Consider the following 18,345-nt stretch of genomic DNA (forward strand, 5'->3'; position numbering starts at 1 on the left):
ATGTATAAAGCATAATGCAAGAAGTCTATGGTGTGCTCAAGATACTCTACTGCTAAATTTTTTCAATCTTATTATTTCATGTGCAAGATTTCTTTCATGCAAAAATATTTCTTTGTCAAGATCTATTAATAAGGAACGCTATGGATGGTTTAGAGTTGATGGGCCAAAGTCTTAAAATCTTCGTGTTGTCAACCTCAGTTTGAACAGCTTCAGTGGCAGGGATGCTGGAGGGGGACAGAGAATTAAATGCAAGGTTTCTTAAGTCAAACTTGATTGAAGTTTTATTGAGGGTAATCAGGAGAAGTTGATGAACGCAATATGTGAAGGTAAACAGGAGAGACACAGCAAGAGAGATCCATCTCTAGATTAATTCTAACTGCTGAAATTTATTGGTAGGCTCAAAATCTGTCATAGCCTCCCTTTTCTTGTATGCTTTGGAAATATTTGGGAAAACACATGGAGGAAAAAAAGTTATTCTAGAAAGAATTCCTACTTCACGCTGAAGTAAAGTAATCACCTGACAAAAATCTTTGAAATTAAAAGATAAGATTGTATTTTAATGATGCATCCACACAGGCTCTACTAACCAAAAGCTTTTTAGATGGGTAAGTTTGGAACCTTAATTGCACAGTACTGACAATGGCTTCCTGTCTTCTTTCTTTCCTGAAACAAATTCCTGCATAGAGAATGTTTTCATAATTTGTAAAGTATGGATGATTTTGAAGAGTCTTATTCTAATGTGTGTTTTGTGAAATTAAAATATTTACACATACTGTGCTGATTTGAAGGGATTCTTCAGGAATATTGCTTTTAAAATACTTCAGTTTCTCTGAAAAACAAAATCTATTTTTTTTTTTTTAAAGTAGGGCTTGGTTTTTAAATGACAAATTTTGTTTCTTATTAAACATAGTATATACTGAATCCTACAAAGAACAGGGCTTGTTCTTATTATTGCTATACAAAAGCATGTAGAGATAACACTGAATAGTCTTTTGTATAAAGACAACAGTCAATGCTTACTGAAGATAGGCCTATATAATGCAAGTTGCTACATGTAATGGAGGTTAGCATATTTTCAGTGATTAGTTTTTGTTTGATTTTAGTTGGGTTTTTTTTATTTAATTTGGAGCACAAGTAGAATGAGAAGGAATTGAAGGATTTGGGAAGATAAGGAGGATAAAGGAATAAAGTAGGGGAGAAGGGGGGAAAAATAATACCTTGCCTCCTGCTAAACTAAAGTCAAGAGGTAGGTGTTTTTTCTGTTTGTGGCATCAAGAGACTTACTGATGAGTAGGGTAAGGTAGCATTTGTGAGACTTTCATGGTAACTGTTTTTTACAATTTTCTGTAGTGGAAAGCACTCATTTTGCTTTGTAAGTTTGTGAACACTGAGTGGCTGCTTTTCTTGAGCTGGAATGGGGCCTGAGCAGATCCTGTCAGCAAAATAAGCCTTGATTTTGTAATTAGAGCTAAAAAAATATATTGGAAAAATTAAGCATAGCATTTTATAATGTTCAAAGCATCTTCTTTTCTGTTTCTATTGGTAGAAAGTAATACAAATAAAACATACAAAGCAGTTTCCTTCTAGGTGGGACAGATTTATACTTAAAAAATTGAATGGAAAAAAATATTTATAAGAAGCATAACAGCTGACTACGTACGAACTCTTTTTTTTTAAAAAAAATAATGGTTAAGCTTAACCCTTTAAAAAAGTCTGCTGGAGAACAAGATATCCTGAAATTAATTTCCACTAGCATAAACGCATCTTAAAGAAAAAAATATTTCTGTATATAAGGCTCAATTGTTTCTGCATAATAAGGCTCAAAATATTTTGGGGCAATTTGAAGGATGTTTTTTCAGAATGTAGTCTCATCACAAAAGTTCTGGTTGCATATCTTCTAAGTTTTAAAAATATTAATAAATAGACACAAAAAAGATGTAGTATTGTCTAAGGAATGTAATATATTTTTGCAATTCTTTTTAGCAGTTGTGAAATTATCTTCTCGAGTTTCAGTAGGTGCAATTTTCTGTTATTCCAGCTACCAAAAAAGAAAAAATAGCCTGTCGTAGTAATCTACTATATATTAGCAATGCTGTTAATAGGAATAAACCCCTATTCTTTTTTGTTTTTAGAAGTGTCGTAGTTTCAGTTTCTGTTAGGTGAGCGTACTTAAAACCTACTAGCATCATCTTTATTGTGTTCAATTGTTCAAGTCAATTCTATAAAAATTGACTTGAAGTCTTAATGAATTGACTTCTAGCCTTAATGAATTTAATACCATTTCTGTTTTGTAAAATTTACATTTTATCTTGCAGTCTGAATGACATGTTGGCTCTTACCCACTCACTAGACAGGTCTGGTCAGAGAAGTGAAAACAGAAGAAATGGTATAGTATCTGTTGTTCACAAGGTCAAGTTACAAATGGCTTTCTTCTTCCCCTTCCCAAAAGGCACTGAGGCGTGAACTGAAGGATAAAGAGCAAACCATTCTCAATGCTGTGGACCAGGCACGAGTTTTCCTTGCTGACCAACCCATTGAGGGGCCTGAGGAACCAAGAAGGAGCTTGCATTCGAAAACAGGTCAGAAAATACTCTCTTCCGGGAATGGTTAAAAGGAAAGGAAAAGAGCTTGCATGTCTCTAGTACATATTTCATATCCCAATTACTTGGTTAGAGTTCAGAATTTTCCAAACCACATCCTGATTGCTTTCGTTTCAATGATTTAGCCTCTTAAGTATTACCACTCTGCCATGTAAGTTCTTACGTTTTCATGGAAGAAGTAGAAAAATCTCTATTTCCTTTTCCAATTTTTAATTGAAAACACTAAGTCATCAGTTCTGATCTTTCCTTTTTTCTTAACACGATAATATACGTACCTTAATGTAGTCGGAGTAGTAGTTCAAGGATACACATTCAAATGTATATATGTCACTATTGCAAAGTTTTACTCCAGAAATAGAAATAAATGTATTCAGTGGTGTATCTCATTAGAAGTCAAAGGAATCAGCTTTAGGAAGGCAGTCATTACAGGATCTTAAAGATTTGAATGTTAGATGAACTAAGGAATAAACCACAACTATCCTAGAAATGACATTTGCATAGTATTTGTTGAGATATTTGTCTGTATCAGAGACCAAGGAGGAGACAATAATTTTCTTCCACCCCACCCCCCATAACTGCAAAACAGAAAAATATACCAAATATCTGTTTAATTAGTTCCTAGAATTATGTTTCTGATATAGGCTACGTGATAAAATCTTACTTTTAATTACATAAAAATTGTTCTTGGAAAAGGTGGTAATCTGCTTTTACAGAAATAACAGTTACTGTAAGATGTGGATAATTTACGGTTCTGTATAACTTACAAAATTACAGTATAGCTGCTTGTATCAGGAGTTAGTTTATTCTTCCTATACGTTGTCTTATACATCTCCATAGCAAACTTTAAAGTTTGTTCGATGGAAACAACTAATCTTTCCCACTCCATACTTGGTGTTCTTTCCCTTCAAATTTTTATGCGGTTTCCTATTCCCTAATTCAACTTTGTGATAAAGTTTGAATAGCTGGTGATTAAAGCCAATGAACCATTTTTCCCTGTGATTAGTTCTGGTACCTTAGCTGCTGTAATGTGTCCTACTCTTCCTTTTTGAACTCTTGACTCCTGAAAACATTCTGTTTGTCTTTACTCTCAAACTTATTTGATATATTGCACCTCTAATGTTTTAGCCGGTGTAAATCACAAGCAAGCTTGCAGTTGAAAAATCAGGAACACTTGCTTTATGTTAGCTTTTTATTTCACAGAAAAGTTTGAAGTCACAGACTCTCCTCCCTAAAGCCATAGAACCACCCAGCACAAATGATGCCAATGCATAAAATGTTACCAGTGTAAAATGTTCATTTTCTAGCAATGATCTAGTGTTGATTGAAAGTGCAAGAGCAAACTTCAGATGATGAGCTGCATCATAACTTCTCTTAATGCTTATTATTATTATTATATTATACAGATGGCCGTGATAACTGAATAGCAGGGAATTCGATGACCATAGTGAACTGCATAACAACAATGGCCAGGCAGATTGGTCTGCAAGTGATGCTTGAGTGTCTCTTGTCTAGTCATCGTATTTGAAAATTCATCAAATGTACTCGGACCCGGAAGCTTCATAGATGTTCATTGAACTTATTTTCCTCTCAGTAATTCCATAGACTTTCTTTTTTTGAGCACGTGGTGAGTTAGTCTTGGCTACCAGCCAAACTCCCACTCATTGCTCACTCACTTCCTCCACCTCAGTTGGATGGGGGCAGAAGATAGGAAGAACAGGAGTGAGAAAGCTCATGGGTCAACATGGGGACAGATGCAGATCCCTTACAAACTTCTGTTATGGACCAAACAGATTTAGCTTGGGGAAAATAAATATTTTAGTGATTCGGTAGTGGGAAACAAAAAGACAAACATTAAAACCACAGCTTTCCTCCCCCCTTTCTCAGGCTCAACTTGACTCCTTTATTCCTGTCATCTTCCTCTCTTGTTATAACTGCAGGTCACTCTCATCGTCTTCCACTCTCATTACAACTGCAGTGGTGTGATAGGGTGGGAAGGTGGTGGGTCCACGGTTAACCTAGCAGTTTCTCTCTGCTGCTCCTTTCTTCTCACATCTTTCCTCTGCCCCAGCGTGGGCTCTCCATGGGGAATATCTGCCCTGCTGTTGAGCTGCTCCTCCTCCTCGGACCTTGGTGTTCTCTCTGCTGTTTTTCCTTTTTGTTCCCTCCTTCTCCCTCTATGGTGTTTTCTGCTCTTTCTTAAATACACTTTTCCTTACGTGCCACCATTGTGGCTGAGAGCCTCAGCTGTGCCTTGTGGTGGGACTTCTGGTGCTGGCTGTCCCCGGTATGGGGCAGCCCGGGCCCCTCCTCACAGAGACCCCTGTGCAGCCCCCGCTGCCAGCAGTGGGCACCCAGACCCTGCACGGAGCGGTGTTACCCTTTCTGTAGATTAATAGACTTTCAGGCCAAAAGGCATCTTTGAATCATCTGCTGTGATCTCTTGTATATCATAAGCTGTTAAATTTCACCCAGGACTGAGTCTAGTAAATTTTTTCTGACGAGTAATGCCATCGATCTCTGGAAAGCTGCGTTTCTGGATTTGAAGACATCGAGACACATACAATTTTTCTTCTGATTAACCATTTTTATTGAAGGCTGTGGGTGCGGGCTTATGTTTGCTTTTAAAATGTTTATTTTTTTATTTTCTGTCAGCTTCTCGATCACTGGTATTCTCTGCAGTAGATTGTTTACTTGTTAACTTCAGTGAAGTACACTTCATGTTGCTAAAGGGGAAGAATTTTGGCTGCGTCTATAATACAAATAGCAAAAACTTTTTTTGTTTTTAAATCAAAATCACATTGATTGGAAAATCACTTTTTCTTGAGGTTAGTTCTTACCTTGCGTAGTGGCACGGGTGTTTAGCGGGGGAGGGTTAGCTAACCCAAAGAGGATAAAGCTTGTAAAATCACTTTCTATTTTAACCTCTCCCTTTTCATCGTGTTCTTTTTTTTCTACACCACCACCCCTCAAACCCCCCAGATCTTTTCATGTCTGGGAGGGCATTGTTGCAAGGACGAGGAATGAGAGAGTTTTAGGAGAAAACTGATAAGAATCAGTTTTGAACTTGACTGACGAAGACCAATTCTAAGGAGCTGTGCATACATACATTCGTTGTTCCATCCAAAGAGAGTATTTGTTATAGGATGCCTTATGGTAACCCGTTGTTGTCTATAATGTTCTTGCTAATTTCAGTTATATCACAAGAATGTAAAATCAGGTTATGAGCAAGCCTTGGTGTTTCTTCTTTCCCACGTTGGCCTTATGCTTCCTGTCTTGGCCTTCTACTGTACTAGTAACTGGCACATTCAACCACAGTTCTTCAGCTTCCAGGAAACTTCCTTCTTTGTTAATTTTATCTCCCATCTGTCTTGTCTTCTGATTTTGTTTTGCCATGTTTCTGTAGGGAGGCCCCCATCACAAAAAAACAACAACCCCAAGCTTCACATTCTTCTTGCCTTTGAGCTGCTTCAGCATCTGAGTGGAGCTGACTGATAGACCAGCAGGCCAGATGCTGAATTCTATAGATGGACAGGATAAGGAAATTGGAAATGCTCACATTTTTAGCTTTGTTGTCACTTGTCCATGGTATAGGAAAAAACTTAGATCTAAAAATGTTAATTGTAATTCTCTATGGCATAGTTACAGTTGGCTTCTTAGATCCCTGTACAAGGGTTACAAGGTTACATACAGGCCATAGGAAGCACAAAGGAAAGCAGAAATAATATAGGGCTTTGCTGAAATTCTGTCCTTAAAATGCCACTGTTGCAGTGAGGGAGTGAAGATAATTTTTTTAGAAGATAATCTAACCTCCTAGCAGATTACCACAGGCCACGACGCTGATTCTCACGGCAATAGTGAATGTTTCCAGGAGTCTGCAGTATTGTCGAAGTACTTCAGTAGCTTCTAGTTTTCTTACGGCCATCAGATTCCTAGCTTTGAAAGCTGTCATTTGGTAGCAAAGGTTGTTGTGATAAACACATTTAAAATTAAGTATTTACCATCTCTTATCTTCTCTTAATTGAAAGTGTAGAAAACCCCATAAATCACATCTGTGTTATAAGAGAATTATATTAATAGATATCAGTGAATTACATACCTATACTTTATTTAAACTTGTAGACACACAACATATTCAGCTGTTTCAGACATAAATAAAAGTCAAACTTCTCTGCTTCATACCAGTGAATGCAATCAGATAACTTCTCTGCCATAATTTTTCCTCTTAGCAAGGAAGATCTCACTGGAAATAGGAAGTTTGCTGTTTTCTAACATATATATATAGCAGGCAACAATTCTATTCCAAACATGTGCCTGTCCACTAGCTATCACACACCACTGCAATAGTTTTTTGTTCTCTGCTATGCAACCTATGCTATGAAGCCTTGAGTGTGAAAATTAGAAGTGCTTTGGAGAATGAAGAAGGTATGGCCCACTGGAGATCAGTGGAATCATGCCCAGAAACTGCTTACACAATTTTGACCATTGCTGCCTCTATTTTAGTTGCAGCTCATTCACTTGTGACTTTTGAGAGTTTCTTCATAAGATTAGAGAAACGTGCAGTTACCCATGAGAGAATTCTCAAACTAAGTATCTCTCTCCTTTTCAAATAGATCTCTTAGTCATCCTACAAGTTTGGTCCGTCTGGGTAAAGCCTTGAATTTCTTAGTGCAGACTCTACGTGGTTGCCTCATTGGAGTCACTTTAGGAAAGTTCAAAGAAGTTGTTTCTGTTTGCTGAGTGGTGCAGAGTGCAAACTTGAGAAGTTTTAGGCTTGATTTTTTAACAGCTGAGTATTGGAAACAAGCTGGCCTGAGGCCATAGTGGTTAATTTTGTTATTGTGTTTTTTTAACTATGAAGACCTCAGGATATAAGCAGAGTTATAGTAGTTCTTGACCTATATGCTACATTATAGCCTGGTTTTAGCTGAAACACAGGATGCTTCCCAGGCTGAAGCCGTGTTGTTAAAGTTTAATGGTAGTCTTGTTTTAAAGACTCCAGAAACCAGTAAAGCTTTCTCTGCGAGAGAATTCTCAGTTACGCTACTAGCAACATGGATGACTGATGGATGCCAAAGGTTAGGACCTTGTCTGAAAGAAAGTTCCTTTCTTACTCTCTAGAGCAAACATCGCTCAAAAACATTGTAAATGAGCCTCAAGAAAGCAGATTGGAAATTGCAGTATATTGAACAAAAAGTGTATAGAGGAGAAAAAAACAGGCTGAGGAAACTTGCTTAGAACGCTCAAAAAAGTTCAGGATGTTGATGTTTTAAAGTTGTTGTTATAGGATGCCATCAAATCAGGGAGCCCTATGTTTTGTGCTGCCTGACTTGTCTTTATTTTATGTTTTTGTATTGTTTTGGAATAAAATAGATGCCTTTGTTCTGTTTTGAAATGCTGTTAGGGGATGTATATCTGTCTCCTGCAGCCTTGCTGAGGAGCTACCTGCCATATGTGCTGTGCCAGAAAAAAAACTTTATTGATCTTTGGAAGAAATAAAAGGCCTGTTGAAGTGCTTTGGGAAGAAACATAAGATTAATTCCTTGCTTAGCTAGAGTAACTGGGATACAGTTGTGAAAGCCCTCTCTCCATTAGTACTCTCCCTTGGACAGGAATTGGAAGAATACGTAGTGGCTTGGTGATGCTATAACAGTACCATTATATCTGGCTTTTTCTGGTTTTGTGGCAGGAGCAGACTAAAACTGAATTAATACCTGGTTTATGTTCCTGGAGCAACACAAACTTTGGGTTTCCACAGTGCAAAAGTATTGTGAACGTGCTTTGCATCGCACCATGTATTACAAAATGGTGGCTTGTTTTTAGTGAAAAGTATTATGTGTCTTTTGATTATATTGACAAATTACACTGGTTATGCTGGGTAAACGCATGTTTCGCAGGACTGCTATGATCTGCTTTAGTTTTCTGGAGATAGATGCTATGGGATGACTTAATTATCTCTTTTTAACTAGAAACTAGTCCTTCTGTGTCTTTCCCAGCAGCACCCACTGGGAAATATCAACAACCATTATTAAAGGACTTGTATATTTGCTAGTATTGTTCTCATTTGTCTTTATCTGGAGCCTGTACTCTGGGCCCTTTCCAGAAGTGTTCCTCATGCATGAGGCTAACAGCTTTCATTTTCTCTGCTTTTGCAATTCTGTCTTCTGCAGACCATAGGTAATTTGTCTTTTATCCTGCAGAGACTGTCTTCATTCACTCTTTATTTAATTGTATTTCTTTGGTTTGAAGAACTTTCAGTTTTGATAGAAGAAAATCTAAATAGGCTAAGATGAAAATGTGCTTTTTCTTTGTTTTAACTACATACGCAATAGATGTTTGAGTAGGAGAAAAAGGTCACATACTGGGTTATGCTTGCATGGTTGGGTGCTTGGAGTCTGACTAATTGCTGTGTTTCCACATTAACCAGTTGCTGCTTATTCTTTAAACTTCCTATTCCTATCCCATCAGAACTAAGTTTTCTGTCAAGACTGTAAGAAACCCAGAGGATGCTTCTGCTGGAGCGATGCCAAAGACTTCATCATACAACAATAGCACTGCTTTTGGTTTTTCTGCTTAGGAGTTTGACAATGTGCCATTGTGTCTGTTCAAATACTCTGAAAGTGTTCATAATGATTACAGTGCTGTGTCACACATTGTTTTTTGCTGCAAAGATTGATTGAACCGAGGAAGATACAACATTTGACGTAATGGGAGAGGGAGGGGGCATGAAGTCAGCTCCAGTTCTGGTATATTTTATTAAGAATATAGCAAAAGCGAAAGGAAATTAATGTAAAAGTGGCAAGATGGAAAGAGATCGCTATTTCAAGTCCACATAATAAGGATCAAGCAAAGTTACTTAGAATCAAAACTGCTAGAGCTAGGAACAGTTTGAGAGATCTGAAATAAAATCTTAAGCAAGAAGAATTTTCCTCACTGATAATTTTCCTGGGTAGGTATTCTCCATATATGTAAGCACATAAGGAAGTTATATGCTGTAAAGTTCAGGCTTGAAAGTTCTGCTTCCATGGCACTCTGTCTCTGGTAGAGACACGGAAAAGCCGTTGGTGCTTTCATTGCTATCTTGGTGACAAAAATTGCTTATTAAAATAAATTTTTTTCCACTAAAGATGCAGACTTTTTTTCCTGCTCTTTCTCCCTGACTGTAAGGTCAGTTAATATCTTTCCTCCCTGGTAAACAGATGCTCTGGTGAGTATAGGCTTTTCTTACTTTCTGAGCAGCTGCTGAGGTGGATATAATGTAATAAGTACCATTAAAAAAAAAAAAAAAAAAAAGAAGGGGGGGAAAGTTCATCATTGAGGAGACTTTATATTAAGTGGGGACAAAAGAGCAGCAACCACTGTGTAGCGTTTTTTTCACAGTAAAAAGGACCTCTGTCTGCCAGTGTGTGTAATGACAGACTGGTGAAACCAATTCCAAACTCATAGAAGAAAGTGACATTTTATTAAGACATTTTTTTTATGAGGTTTACAATTCTATGCTATGCAACCAGTGTCTTGGAGAATGTGTTATCTGCTTGAAAAAAAGTAATGTGTTGCTCATTAATAAATTGGGTTTTCATGATGGAAAACGTGAAGTTGTACAAGATGTATTTCTCTCTTAAATGAATAGATGCTGAATGGTTTTATAGCTCATATAAATGTGTGTTTTGCTTTATTTCCCTAGTAAATGTCTTTTTAGGGCAAAATTACAAGAGCTTCTAAGGCTTTTGTAAAATAAAGCAGTCTTGCAATGAATTAATATTTTTCAAATAAAACGTGTGGCAGATACCCTTGCACAATGACACTGATTTGACAAATGGTCTTAAAAGATGTTTCTGTTTTCAGTTCTGTTGGGATACTTGTATCACCCCAATCAATCTGGAATTTTTTCCCCTCACAAAATATGTGACTAGTCTGTCATGAGTAAAGCTGTCTTGCTTTAGCGGGACAGACAAAGTCAGGCTGTTGTTTTCCTTTTCTATTCCCATTTATTGCTGCAGCCGCTTTTTTCCTTATTGCTTTTGCTGGAGCCAGAAGCGCGCATTGAATCTGTTGTGTCAGTACCTTTATGGACAACCAAAAAGTTTTGCAAGATTTTCAGCAGGTACTAAAGCTTTCAGCATGTTCCTTGACACATGACTGATCATTTTAAATGACCTGCTAATAATCTAGTTTAGAACTGTTAAGCCCTTCCACCTTTCTACTCTTTTACGCAGAATTGGTAGGTTTTGGCTCTGATAGCAGATAAAGGATGATGCAAGCACGTGATGTTGTATAAAACCAGCAGATTACACCTTTGCATATGTGTAGCTTCTACTTAGCCCAGTGTCTGGGTATAATGTACCCTGTGTTGACATGTTTAAGATGCCAACAAAGGAGACTTCCTCCACTGGGTTGGCAATTTTATGTCCCCTTCCAACAAAGCTCAGTATTGTCTTTCCTTGTGTGAAGTGTTCCGACTCTAGGTGCTCCCTTAACCCTCATTTAAAGTTCTGCAGCTTTTACTTCTGAGGCCTGGTTGTCCTCGATCTATAACTGTAACATAGGATATCATAGGATACCTCAGCCTATGAGTTACCCTATGATACTGAACTCTGACACTACGTGCAACTTTCCTGCAGGCTACAATTTAGCTTGGCTTCTAGATTGTTCACAGTCCCTTTGTCACTGGACTGCAGTGGATTCTCATTCATTCATCAATGGTATATTATTATTATCAATGGTGAATAATTAAAAAATTACTTCCAGTAACAACTTCTTTGATATCTTTACATAAGCAATTTGTAGCTGTTGTTTTTTTTGTTTAGAACAACAGTTTTTATCTGAAAGGGGTTTTTGTTTAGAACTCCAGCTTTATTTCTTTTCCTTTTTCTAAAATCTGTTACAAAGCTTGGAGTAAAGATCATCCCAGAGCTGTGTTGTCCTATGATGGAATTCCAGAGACAAGGTACAATTTATCACAGCCTATCTTTGGTCTTCATCTTTATTCTGGTCTGTCAGTATTGCAAATTGTGGGTTACTGCGATGTCTCTATATCACAGAGCTACATACATAATTTATATCCCTTCACGTCTAATTAAGCATTGCAGGTTTTTGTCACAACGGTTCCTCCCCAGATTATTCTTCTCAAATACGCTCTTGCCATTGCAGTATCCCTAAGCCTGGCTCCCCTTTGCAGGCAGCATGCATGTGAGCAATGCTCTTCTGATAGCTTATGTCACCTGGCACGTCACTGAAATGCATTGGTAAGCTCAAAATTTCTTCTGTCCCTCTCATCTCTACTCTTCCTTCAAATGGCTTTCTGATTTTTAAAAGAGCTTTCCTAATTCTAGCAGTCAAAATAGGCTCTGCAACCCACAGCCCAGGTATTTGTCTTCCTTCCTTTGGTGATGTTGGCTCTTGTTGATTGTCTTTGCTTCCCATTCTCCTTTCGTTACCGGTGGTATTTTTTTCTCCTATGTAACCACTTCTTAGCAAGTTGCCTTGTACAGCAACAAACTGAATGTATTCTAACGATTTATTTTGTATTAATTACTTGCAATGTGCTTTCCTGTATTGGGTGCTATGGAACAATAGTTGCATCACCAGAGGCATTGTAAGAGAACTTTTGCAACCATAAGAGTGCATTTACTTTGACATTCATCTAGCCTTTGAAAAGCAAAAAGCTTCCTCCCCCTCCGTTTCTTGTATGTTCCCCTCTCACGCTTTTGCCCCCATGTTAGCAACTCCAAGCTTAGTCTGTTATAATTTTAATGACAGTGTATTACTAACTTGAAGATTGTATGTCTCATTTGACTTCTGACTAAAAATGGTGCTTTCATCTTTGCATGATTTGCATGATCATAGACAACACTTGAATTTTAATCACAAGAATACTGTGATAAACCTTTTTCAAGGGTTTTATACAGGAGTGAACAGGAGGCCAGTTGGCTTAGTTTCAGCGTATGCCATGTTTCTCCCCTTTCTTTTGTTCTCTGATTTCTGCATTATATCAAGTTTCCGCTGCTTGCTTCTCTGCCTGCAGAAACCGCAAGGTTGTTATGTAGAGGGAGAATTTTCTGAGACTGGCTTTGTTTGTTTGTCATTACTGAAGCAACTCTTCCCTAGTGAAGGAAGCTCCCCCCGACTTTTTTCAGCGAGGCCCCTCTGAGCGGTAGACAGCATGACCTGCTGGGGATGTCTTAGGGTTTTCTTTTTAGCTTTCTGACTGTCTGTGTGTTGCTCAATATCAAAGTGAATGCCCAGCAAAGGCAGCATGTTCTCTTATTGATAGACCACCTGACTGGTTTGCAGAGATCATCTGTTGTGGAGAAGAGAGAAGCCACCAGCTGACTCAGTTCATGTTGTCAAAGGGGGCTGAGGCCTATCTATGGTATGGAGTTCTGTCGGATGTCTTGCAGACTGAGCAGGGATTGGGGATTTAAATATAAGCAATTTACAGAAATAATCAGTATCATTTCCTGTGACTGTGTCCTGAGGTTGTGTGTTTTCCCACTTTGGCTTTGCTTATTCAGTGGCAGCTGGTCTTTGCTAACATGAATGAGATTTCTGTGGCTGCTGGAATGGGATTTAGACACATAAACCTGAAATTTGTGAGAAATAGTTCACCATAAACTTGGCTCCTTTTCAGTCAGCAGGTTCATTGAACATTTTTAGATTTGCAAAACCTATTGAAAACAGTTTTTCAGGACTTTGGTGTTAACACAGAAAAATGGATGTAGAGCTCCAGAAAGACTCGCTGTGTGGCACTAGGTACACCTTGGGTGTTGCTAGCGAATAGCAAGAGAAAAAACATCCTGGGGGTAGGGTGAAAGGTGGTGGTAAGTGATCCAGGAACAAAGCACTGTTCTTGTTCTTTCTGCATGAAATGATCCCCAGATTCCCTATTGCGGCTTCCAGTAGGGAAGAATGATCTTTTATTTCTTTCTCCTGTGCCTCCAAAAATAACAAATCAGCAGTAAGCTGCCTTTGCTTTGCAGATATCATAATACATGGAAGTCAGGAACAGTTTCCTGTCTTGTGATCAAGCTTTATTTTGTCATCAGGAGTGATTAAGGTTTATTTCTCTTATAGCAAGGTAGACTTTCTTGTACCTTGTACCCGCTGAAATAAATTCTCAGTTGACTCTGGACTTGCTGACTGTCTTGAGCACGTACCTCAGGAGCACTGTCTGGTTAACTAGAGGTGAATAAGAGAAAAAATAAGCAGTGTAACTTTTCTTTCCCTCTGCAGAGCTGACCCCTGAGGAGAAAGCCATGAGGATTGCCAAAGCTATGCGTAAGCAGTCAACAGAGGTAAAAGAGAAATGGGAGAACCTAAATGCCAGTGCCAGTATCTGGCAGAAGCAAGTGGACAAAGCATTAGAAAAACTGAAAGACTTGCAGTGTGCCATGGATGACCTTGATGCTGACTTGAAGGAGGCTGAAAACGTGAGGAATGGCTGGAAACCTGTAGGAGACTTGCTCATAGATTCATTACCAGATCACATTGAGAAAACTACAGTAAGTGTGAAACTCCTGGGCAATATTTAGCCTGTGTGAAAGTCAGACCCCTTCCTTCTTCTACCCCTACTCATGTTAGATATGTATACACTGTATACTTAAATTCTCATGTACAGTTTAAAGTGCTCTCTAAAGACTAGGTCTGAGCTCTCAAAGAAAGTCCAGTATTGTGCCACATTGACTGTGTTAGCTGGGATTGCATAAGCACGTGATCAGCAAGCTACAGTTGTGTATGGAATATAACTTCATTAAATGGAAAAAAATGTGTTCTGGGATTTAAATATTTTCATCCTAGAAATACTCCCTAACCCATAGTTAGGCCATGGGTGTTTTTGGAGCTTTGCCTAGGCACTGGAGTATGAGTGAGCTGAGTCAGTTATTATCCTAGCAGTTGATGGTAGACTCTCCTCCTTTTTGTAGTGGTGAGCTGTCAGATCTGTTTGGCTGTCATGTATAGCTTTCTTCTTAGAAAAACATTTAGAGCTCTTTAACTCATACAGAAGTATATGTACAGTTTTAATTTCTGTTCCTAAAATTTCACAAACTTCACACGTCTATTGTCTATTTTAGCTTGTATGAGTGAAAATTTGTATTTGCTTTTACTTTAGCCTGGCTTCTCTTCAGGATTGTTTCACAGTGAAAAACACACATATATATGTGTTCATATATGTACATATTATATATATGTATAATGCTCTCATGGGCATACCAATTCTTGCAGCCAGGGTTCCAGGCCACTCATGCAGGGCTCAGCACCCCAAAGCATGGCTGCTCATGATCGGTAGTAGTCGTCCCTGCTTAGCTGGGTTGGGTAGGGTCTTAGTAATGCACAGCTCCCCAAAGAAGGAATACGTTCTGGTAACTAACATTGTCCAGGAAAGTTGACTGGAAGACAGCACAGTGCTTGAGGGAGTGCCTGTATATCAGGGATTCCAGAAGAACGTGTGGGTATGCACATCTAGGTAGAGGAAATTGCTGTTGCAGGCAAATTTAGCAGTTGTCGCCAAGCTTCTGTTTCACAAATACAACTTTTCAGTTTTTAAGCTCAAGAATGAATATGGCAAAACATTAGAGGACCCTGGGGTCGTTTACCTGACCAATCCATGTCTTCAGCATGGGATGCTGGTGTTAGAAGAATGAAGGGTCATGGGCTGCAACCAGTTTTCTGTAAATACTCTCTCTGTGTATACAGTAACCTGTAGGCTTATAGGAAATTGACCCAGGACTGCAGTATTTCTCACATATCAATGTAAGCATCCTCGTTCTCCAAATTTTTTTGTTATTTTCAGGTTTAGTGGAACTAAAAATCTTTAAAACAAAGGAAGCCAAAACTGATTTATATCCAGACTGCTGTTGACTTGAGAAGAGTAATGCATCTCCTCCTCGCCCCTTATATTTTAGTATAGATACTAAAGCAAGCACGAAGATGCTGATGCTGAATAGCTCTCTGTTCTCATGTTAAGAAGCAATTTGTCATATCTTGATGGCTTTTTCTGTAAAGAATAGCAAAGCAAAGTCTTTTAGATTTTCATTGCTGTGGAAAACTGAAACATCTGCTGAAGTAATAGGGGCCTGCTGCCTGTCCAGAAGCCAAATGCTTCTTTCTTGCCAGTAGGTGCATTCTGTTCCTAGCCCTGATGAGAGAGATTTTGAAGGGAGGTAAAAAATTGCATTGTCCAAAGAAAATCTTTTTTCCAGTTGTTTTTGCCTTGTTTCATGATGTATAATCAAACCGATTATAGGATTGAACAATTAACTGCTCTCAGCGAGAAAGACATTTGGTACATCTTTTCAACTGTAACTAAAACTTGCATCAATTTTGTCTTAATACTGTATTTAGTTCCGTTTGATTCAATAAACCTTTTTCTTTTTAATCATTGCAATAGTTCTACTCTACAGTTCTAATCAGGTAAAACATTGTACTCCTTTTCCTTAGCAGATACGTTCCTTCATGCTTTGCTAATTCAATAATAGTTTTTAAATTGAATTTTTGTCAGCTGCTTAATACTGGAAAACTGTAGTTACTGACCACATTTTTTTTTCTTAAGAGCACTTGACATGCTGTATGCTGCTAAAGCTCCTGATAAAGCATTGCATATTTCTTTTTGGAAAGAAAAGCTTTAAAGCCACTAAAAACCTCATTGAAATTGTTTTAAAGGTGCAATTTGGATATGGGCTTTTGGGTAAATTTCATATCATTTTTCTCTAAAGATGGATATGAAGGAATTAATAAGAATATTGAAGTGAGTGAACTTTCTTTGCTGGAGAACTCAAGTGCGTAGAATTGTTTAGGATAAGCCACCATTTTGGGCAAGTCAGCACCATGATGAGTTTACAGTGCTGCTCAGATGTCATAGAATCATAGAATTGTTGAGGTTGGAAGGGACCTTTAAGATCATCGAGTCCAACCTTTAGCCTACCCTGACAAGAGCCACTTCTAAACCATGTCTCTAAGTGCCCCATCTACCCCTTTTTTAAACACCTCCAGGGACGGTGAATCTACCACCTCCCTGGGCAGCCTATTCCAATGTTTAATAACCCTTTCAGTGAAAAAATGTCTCCTAATATCTAATCTAAACCTCCCCTGACGTAACTTGAACCCGTTTCCCCTCGTCCTATCACTTGTCACCAGGGAGAAGAGGTCAGCCCCCATCTCTCTACAACCTCCTTTCAGGTAGTTGTAGAGGGTGATAAGGTCTCCCCTCAGCCTCCTCTTCTCCAGGCTAAACAAGCCCAGCTCCCTCAGTCGTTCTTCATAAGGTTTGTCCTCCAGACCCCTCACCAGCTTTGTAGCCCTTCTCTGGACACGCTCCAACACCTCAATGTCCCTCTTGTAGCGAGGGGCCCAAAACTGAACGCAGTACTCGCATGTCCGATAAGCATAAATGTCTGCTTCTTACTCTTCTAGGCTTTTAGAGAAGAAATCGCTCCCATCAACTTGAAAGTTAAAACAGTGAATGATTTGTCCAGTCAGCTGTCTCCACTTGACCTTTATCCATCATTAAAGATGTCTCGTCAACTGGATGATCTTAATATGCGGTGGAAACTTTTACAGGTATTCTTCTGACTGTGTACAGTAGGTGGTGGTGGGCGGAGGGGTGCTTCTCACTCTCTTCTGTTCTCTTAAAAGATGCATTATTACCATTTGTTCATTATTTCTATCTTTAATGTGTTAACTTTAGTGGTGCCAAAGTAACAAAGGGAGATGTCTTTCCTTCTGTGGCTTGACCAAAAGCTTTTGCTCTCAAGCTGTCTCAGCAGTTTACTCCCTCAGGAGACTGCATTAATCTCTGGAAACTAGTGGGAACTATTGCTGCGTGCTTTTTTGTTTGTCTTATAGCAGTAATTTTACTGCATAAGTCATTGTTACTGAAAACTGGTGTACGTATTTCTGTTGTGTTTCCAGCTCCTGTGAAACCTGTTTTATTTTGGTTTTGAATGTTCAGGTTCTACAGGGAATTTCACTTAAAGTAACTTAAGTATTAGTAGAGCTATAACAAGATGTAAGCGATAGCACATTTAACATTATACAACAGAAGAGAGTATGCTGTGAGAGAGATTCATATTGCTTAGTTATGATTATTGTACTTAAATGCTCTGAGAAAGGTAAATCAATGGGTCTGATTACAGTTCAAACTCATGCAGTTTCACAGTGAATGCTTTAATGAAGTTTCTTACATCAGTTAAAGATCATTTATCAATTTTTGCACTTTCTCACTGTTTTTTGGTAGGAAATACTTACTGTGAATCAGCTGCTATTTATTTCTTTACCTGGTTTCTAAGGGTGATATTAAGTGTCTGAAAGAATTGGGGGAAGGATGGAGGATCTGTCGCCTCTCTGGCTGAGGGTAGTGGGACTGAATTTTCAGAATCTGGCCATCGGCTTCTGGGCTAGTAGTTTTGAATCAGTCACTTCTGAGAGGTGAAACTATTAATGTGTCATATGAGTCCTTCCCTTTGGTCATGTAATTTGGTAGTGGGTTTCTTTTTCTTTTTTTTTTTTTTTTTTTGGTGTGTCCTCTCAAATTGAGTTAACTAAGCAGCCAGGGGTGTGCTAGTGCAGTTTCAATTAATAAACCACGGGGGAGTCATGTCAGCCAGTGAAGTGGTATCTTCCAAAATGTTTCTGTGCTGGAAAGGCATCTGTGAGATCAATACAATCAAACTGAGACCTGCTGACTATGGAAATTCGGACAAAGGAAGGTTTTGGAGGAGGTCAGAAACTTCAGCAGTCGGCTGTAGTCACC

At 38.5% G+C, this 18,345-nt stretch overlaps 1 protein-coding gene across 5 annotated transcripts in view; it reads left to right on the forward strand.

Annotated features, from left to right (window-relative positions):
* Positions 1–18,345, forward strand: part of UTRN (utrophin) — a 391,420-nt gene that overhangs the window by 287,262 nt on the left and 85,813 nt on the right. For all 5 annotated transcript variants that reach the window (XM_074580341.1, XM_074580342.1, XM_074580339.1 and 2 more), the window contains 3 exons: positions 2,450–2,579; positions 13,830–14,098; positions 17,007–17,153. In XM_074580341.1, the coding sequence (XP_074436442.1) occupies positions 2,450–2,579; positions 13,830–14,098; positions 17,007–17,153 (546 nt within the window). The remainder of the gene's footprint in view (positions 1–2,449; positions 2,580–13,829; positions 14,099–17,006; positions 17,154–18,345) is intronic.

Source organism: Larus michahellis, chromosome 3 (assembly GCF_964199755.1).
Source record: "Larus michahellis chromosome 3, bLarMic1.1, whole genome shotgun sequence".
In the NCBI taxonomy this organism is placed as follows: Eukaryota; Metazoa; Chordata; class Aves; order Charadriiformes; family Laridae; genus Larus; species Larus michahellis.